The 6374-nt window shown below is 63.3% G+C and overlaps 1 protein-coding gene across 1 annotated transcript in view; it reads right to left on the bottom strand.

The window, feature by feature from the left end:
- Positions 1 to 1369: 1369 nt before the first annotated feature.
- Positions 1370 to 6374, bottom strand: part of SALL3 (spalt like transcription factor 3) — a 17127-nt gene continuing 12122 nt past the window's right edge. Inside the window, exons 2-3 of the mRNA XM_019936449.3 lie at positions 2893 to 6371; positions 1370 to 1801 (exon numbers count right to left, since the gene is read on the bottom strand). Of these exons, the coding sequence (XP_019792008.1) occupies positions 1370 to 1801; positions 2893 to 6371 (3911 nt within the window). The remainder of the gene's footprint in view (positions 1802 to 2892; positions 6372 to 6374) is intronic.

Here is a 6374-nt window from a genome sequence, read left to right as displayed (position 1 = left end):
AATAAATCAGGAACTCAGAAAAACGTCCCAGTTATGACTGATTATACTGCCTGACACCCGACACCTCTCTGCAGTTTACTGAGCACAAAAGCAGGCCTCGCAGGCAGTCAAACTCTCGTTCGGGGGGCGTGCGAGAAAGAGCGCGGAGGCTACAGCAGCGTCATACCTATGCAGTGCTCTCTGGCTTACTTCCTGGCGTGTACTGGTGTCACGGTCCTAAGATGAATTCATCCAAGTTTTCTTAGGGTGGTCAAGTTTTTAAATGGGCTTCGTAGAAAAGTTAAATCATTTAATTTAAGAAACAGCAGGCCCTAGTTTATTGAGGAACTGACAAGTCTTGGAGGCTTTTCCGGTTAAGGAGCACAGATTTCTCATACCGTCTGACCTAAGACTGTAACAGCTTTTTTTTTTTTTTTCCTCTTCATTTTCCTTCAATCAAAGTACTATTTATAAAATACTTTACATCTTTTAAAATTTTCCAATTATAGACAAACCTCCCTAATACAAAATACTAAAAGTGCAAGAGTATAAATTAAGAGTTTTCAACCACATTATACAAACATTACCTTTTTATTGTACAGGTTTGATAATGCGAGATATGTACTCACAACTGCTATAACGTTGTGAATAATTCACGGTGGTGTCTGTCTGTAACTTGTTCCCAACTGCTGGGCTACACACCACACTAGAGAACACTATATCCACATAGCAGCTACAAACATTTAAATTAAAAAAAAAAAAAAAAAAAAAAAAGGCTTGTTACTGACAGGTGCTTGCACACGAAAAGCATGCTCTTTCCTAACAGAACTTCACAATTTTGCCTGCATGGAAATAACCCACTTATTTATAGTAAAACAAATCTTGCTTTAAAAAACAAAAATCACACAGCCAGATGTATTCTGCAGTACAGAAGCTTCCGTTAAAGTTGGGCTGTATTGTCTGTTACCCGCATCATCTTAACATCATAAATACCACAGACGAAGGTACTGCCATGCTACACGGCGCCGGGAGCACTAGACCACGTCTTCGAGATAAGAGTTCTAAGGACAGAGTTCAAGTTTCTAACTAATTCGAACAAAACCACTGAACGAGTTTCCTGGAATAGGGCGGGGAGCCCCCTCTGGGCACTGCTGGGCTTTGGAGGGACGGAATGGATGTGCTCTGAGCCCCTTCTGTTCCCAAGGTGGCTCTCCGAGGACGTCTCTTTTTGACTTAAATCTATTTCAAAGGTTGCCGAGTTCTCGAGGACGGTCAAGCTCACGGCGAAAGGCGCACCGGGCAGCGGGTGAGGCCACCTCGGGCAGCCACCCGGTGACGTCTTTCCTGCTCTGGGTGAATGGGGAAGGGGACCCACAGGGCAGGGACGTGGCTAGTTAATCCCGATCTCCTTGTTATCCTCAATGAACCGCGTGAACGGCCGGCCGGCTCCCGCGTCCGACTTGGCTTTGTCCAGCCCTGCGATGGGCGGGCTGCTGCCAGGCCGCGCCTTGTCCAGCCCGGCAGCCAGGGAGCCCAGGGAGGGGAGCGCGCTTCCCCCGAGACTTACTGGGAGCTGGGGGAGGCCTCCGTTCTGGATGACGGAGATCTCATTGTTCTTCATGGCCAGCCCGTTGGTGATGGCTGCGGCGTACTGGTTCCAAAAGCTGGGGTCCACGTTCATGGCCCGTGCAGCCAGATCCTTCTGGAACATCTCAGAGAACTTCAGGGCGTCACCACCCAGCAGGGCCATGGGGTTCTCCACCGACAGGCGGCGGCCGCGCCTGGCAGGGGCGTTGTTCCACATGTGGGTGCCCATGTGCACCTGCGGGGGACACGAGACACACCTGGGCGTGAGTGCACCCAGCCCTGGGGTCACAGAGACGCCCGGGGACCTGGGGACTCCCTCCAGCTCCTTTCCTTGCCCTCTTCCCCAGCCTAAGCATTCCTTTGGGACAACAAACTTGTTAGGTGAGCTTTCCTGAGCATCTTATATTTGAACCTGCAACGTTTCCTTCTGTCAAGTACACAGAGCTGCACAGCTGGATGGAATCATTTCCCCCCTAAGGCGTCAGACCCACGGGCCACCCGGAGGGTCCCGAAGCTCCTGCCCTGCCCCCCAGAACCCCTGGCTTCACTGTGCCCGTGCCTGGTTTTCTCTCGTCTGGGCACCTGTGGTCAGCAGAGCCCTCAGGCGGCTTTCACGCTACCAGCAAGCGGAGGCCACAGGTCCCCGAGGGCTCACTGAGACCCACGCAGGCGCCTGACGTGGGCTGCAAAGCGGCACACTCCCCTGAGGGTGTGTGCACGGCCCTGGACGGGTCCTCGGTGCCCGGCCACACACTCCACACCTCCGGGGAAAACGGGCGGCGTGGCCGTACCTCAGACGCAAACGTGACGTCGTGACGTCGCTGTACCGTCCTCCCCTCCCCCGGCCCTCAGGCTGGGAAGCTTCTCCCAGGTGCCCGCTGGGCCCTCGTGGCAGCCAAGTGGCCAGAACCACAGATCTGACCCCTGGCCTCGGGGCGGGACTTGCATCACTGGCGTCACCTGCGAGCATCTACAGGCCCGGTTCTCTTGGTGTCAGCGTCCCACTGGCCTCCGGGCAGCGCCGGCCCTGGGCCTGCCCTGTCAGCCAGCGAGCGTCACCCCGACGCCCTGCAGCCACGCAGGCAGCACCAGCCCTCAAGGGGAGGCCGGGCCCGCGTGGAAGGCAAGCTCCTCGCTGCCACCGGACACGCGTGGGAGCACCGCAGGCAACGCGCACACGCAGGCACACACACAGTGCAGACTCACCCATGACACACAAGCGCGCTCACACCACACGCCACGCAGTCTCTCGGGGGCTCGGCAGCAGCCGTGCCCCTGGCCAGGACCACGGGAGGTGGACGCAGGGGCTTCCCGGGCGGCCCTCACCTTGAGGTTGCCCTTGGTGGTGAACGCTCTCCCGCAGATGGTGCAGCCGAAGGGCTTCTCCCCGGTGTGGGTGCGCTCGTGGATCTGCAGGGCGCTGGCCGAGGAGAAGGTCTTCCCGCACGACTGGCAGTTGTGCTGCTTGGGCGTCCGGCGCGGCGGGGGGGCCAGCATGGGCGCGAGGCCGGGGCTCATCACCGTCGGGGGCCCCGCAGGCACCTGGATGGGAGCCGGCAGCGGCGGGCCCTCGGCCAAGGGGCCGGCCTTGCTGTGCCCGTTCACTTCCGTTTTGATCGTGGCGGGCGCGGAGCCGGGACCCAGGCTCGGGGTGCCCTGGCCGGGACCTAGAGCAAAGCTGGGGTCAAGCAACTGGGGAAGCGGCTCGCGCAACCTGTGGGTCAGCAAGTGCTGCTTTAAGTTACCCAGGGTGGAGCAGCCGCGCCCGCAGGCCGCGCAGACGAACGGCCGCTCCTTGGTGTGCCTGCGGAGGTGGATCTGCAGCGTGCACCTGCAAGCAAAAGGCTTCGCACAGACACGACACGCGGTGCTCGCACACTTACCCCGATCTCGGCTCAGGAACAGCAGGCTACAGGGCGCCTCCTCCTTGATGGCCGGCCGGCCGGGGTGGGGGGCCGTCAGGTCCAGCGCCCCTCCGTTCTCGGGCCCGGGGGGCGGGCTGTCCTGCCTCTCCGTCTTCAGTGGCGGCTCCGGCGGCTCCTCCTGGGTGCCGAGGCCCGGGGACTTAGAAGGCAGGCTCTCGCTGTTACTGTTCCCGGGCGACAGGGCCTGCAAGGAGGATGACTCGGACAGGGCCGGGCTGCCCGCGCTCCGGCTCTCCAGGTCGCCCACAGCTGACGAGGAGTCGTTGCTCAGACGGTCGCTCTCCCCGGACCCGTTCTCCAGGGACTTGAGGGCGGTCATCTGGGGGCAGCTCATGACCGAGTCCATCATCTTCATCTGGTTCTCCAGGGCGGCGATGCTGGAGATGACGGACGGCGGGGAGGGCGGGCAGGAGCTTGAGAAGGCCAGCAGCGGCTTGGATGGGTCGCCAGCCGTGTCCTTCAGCTCGGCGTCCTCCTCCAGGGAGTTCTCGTCCATGTCATCGTCGTAGCCGCTCAGGGCGTCCGTGGCCTTCTCGTCGTAGGGCAGCTCGGCGTCCATGGCGTCCTGGAAGCCCTCGGGCAGTGGCGTGTTGGGGATCTGCCCCCCCATGTGCATGCGAATGTGCTGCTGCAGGACCACGGCGTTGGTGAACTTCTTCTGGCAGATGGGGCAGGAGTGCTGCACGCGCAGCGGCGGCTTGGCGCGGTGGACCCCGAAGTGCGTCTTCAGGTTGCCCTTGGTGGTGAAGGCGCGCCCGCAGATCTTGCACTTGAAGGGCCGCTCGCCCGTGTGCGTCCGGTAGTGCATCTTCAGGGCGCTCTGGCAGCTCAGCACGCGGTGGCAGATGGCGCACTGGTTGGGGTCCGTCACCTTCTTGTCGATGTTCTCCACCAGCTGCTGCAGCTTGGAGGTTTCGGACGTTTGCATAGAGTCAAGCAGCCCTCCGAAGGGAAACTTGGCCTTGAACTGCTCGGCGCCAGCCGGGAGGACCGGGCTGCAGAGGCCGGGGGACAGGCTGCTGTCCGCGAGGGCGGACGTGGCAGACACCTGCCCAGTGGCGGGGACGTCCCCCGCCCTGGCGTTTGTGCAAGGCAGGCTCATGGGCTCGGTCTTGGGCAGGGAAGACCCGCCGGGTGCCGGCTGCGGGGACTCGGCGGTCACCACCTCGGAGCTGGTCAGGCCTGGGGACAGAGAGGGGCACTCGCTGGACGCCGGCGAGGGCCGCTGCGGGGAGCGGCTGGCGGGGGTGAGGCTGGGGGAGTCGGCATAGCTGCCGAGGCTGACGCCGGGGAGGGTGGGCGGGAGCTGCATCCCGACCGACGTGGGCACCGTGGGCAGCACGGGCTTGCTGTCCAGCCAGGTGGTGGCCGGCTTCTCCGGGGGCAGTGACATCCCGTAGGGGATCCCGGAGCAGGTGGGCACGCTGTCCAGGTACTCGGGGACGGGGTAGGGGTTCATCTGGATGTGGGGGTACTTCTCCTTGTGCCTCTGGAAGTGGACCTTCAGGTTGCCCTTGGTGGAGAAGCGGTTGCCGCAGATGTTGCACTTGAAGGGCCGCTCGCCCGTGTGGGAGCGCAGGTGGATCTGCAGGGCGCTGTCGCTCCCAAACACCTTGGCACAGAACCTGCACTTGTGCTTGAAGAAGGGGTCCTCGGCGTTGGCCTTGGGCTCGAACACCGACACATTGGGGGGCTTGCCCTTGCGGTGCTTCATGAGGGCCGACAGGGGGTCCAGCGCGCTGGCCGTGGCTGCGATGCTGACCAGCGGGTTGGGGAAGATGACACTGCCGGCGGAGGTCTGAGGTAGAAGTGGGCTTGGCAGGCTGGGCGCCGAGCTGAGGAGGGGCCCGGGCCCCAGGGCGGGGGGCGTGGAAGCGTTCTGCGGCCGGCAGGGGGCGCCGGAGGCGCTGACCGCCGGGGCCGGGGCAGTGGAGGCCGGGGCCGCGCCGGAGGACGCCGGGGCGCCGGGCTCGGGGCCGGAGGGGCCCCCGCCCGGGACGTGCGGAGTGCTGGCTCCGGACGCCGGCTGGGCCAGGTGTTGGGGGCCCTCGTAGGCGGCCGGCTGGGTGGCAGGGCCGGGTGCCGTGGGGACGGGGGCGGCCCCGGCCGAGAGCTGCAGGGCCGAGTGCGCGGCCAGCCCCGGGAGCTGGGCAGAGGTGGGCAGCGGGGCGCTCTGGGCCCCCGTGGCCGCTCTGGGGTTCAGCGGTGGCCGCGGCGGCTGGTGGTTCATCATGGCCACCTGGCTGCGGATCTGCTCGATGAGCTGCAGCTGGTGGATCTGCTGTTGCTGCAGGGCCATGAGCTGCTCCAGGATCACGGGGATGGCCACGGCCGCCACCCCGCCGCTGGATCCCACGGCTCCTGCAGCCCTCGTGTTCTGGGAGAACTGTGCCACGGCCACCTTGGTGCTCAGGAGGGTCTCCAGCGTCACGTTGGTGTTTGGCATGCTGTAGGCGGCCACGGGGGCCGGTTCAGGGACCTGAGGTAGAGGCGGCTTCCCTGCGTGCGTGGGGCCCGGGCTCTGGAAGCTCTTGTCCACGGAGGGGCCCACTTCCATGGGCTCGTCCTCCTTCTCGGGGGCCCTCACCTCCCCGCCCTCCCCGCCCTCTGTGGGGGCCGTCTCCTCGGCAGCCTCACTCTCCGTGTGCTCGCTGGGAGAGCTGGCCGGAGAAGGTTCTGGAAACTCTTCAGAGGGCGGGGCCGGCTCATCTTCGCTGACGATCAGCACCAGGGGGTTCTTGGTGCAGGCCTTCTTGTGCTCCAGGAGGTCCGTCCACTTGAAGAACTCGGCGCAGCACTTATCACAGACGTGCGTCTCCTCGCTTCCACTCCGGCTCTCGTTCCCGCTGTCCCCGTCCTCGGCGCCCTCCCCGGGGGCCGCTG

The sequence above is a fragment of the Tursiops truncatus genome, chromosome 13 (genome assembly GCF_011762595.2).
Source record: "Tursiops truncatus isolate mTurTru1 chromosome 13, mTurTru1.mat.Y, whole genome shotgun sequence".
In the NCBI taxonomy this organism is placed as follows: domain Eukaryota; kingdom Metazoa; phylum Chordata; class Mammalia; order Artiodactyla; family Delphinidae; genus Tursiops; species Tursiops truncatus.
Note: the sequence above shows the minus strand (reverse complement) of the source record. Positions and strands in the feature narration are given on the sequence as shown.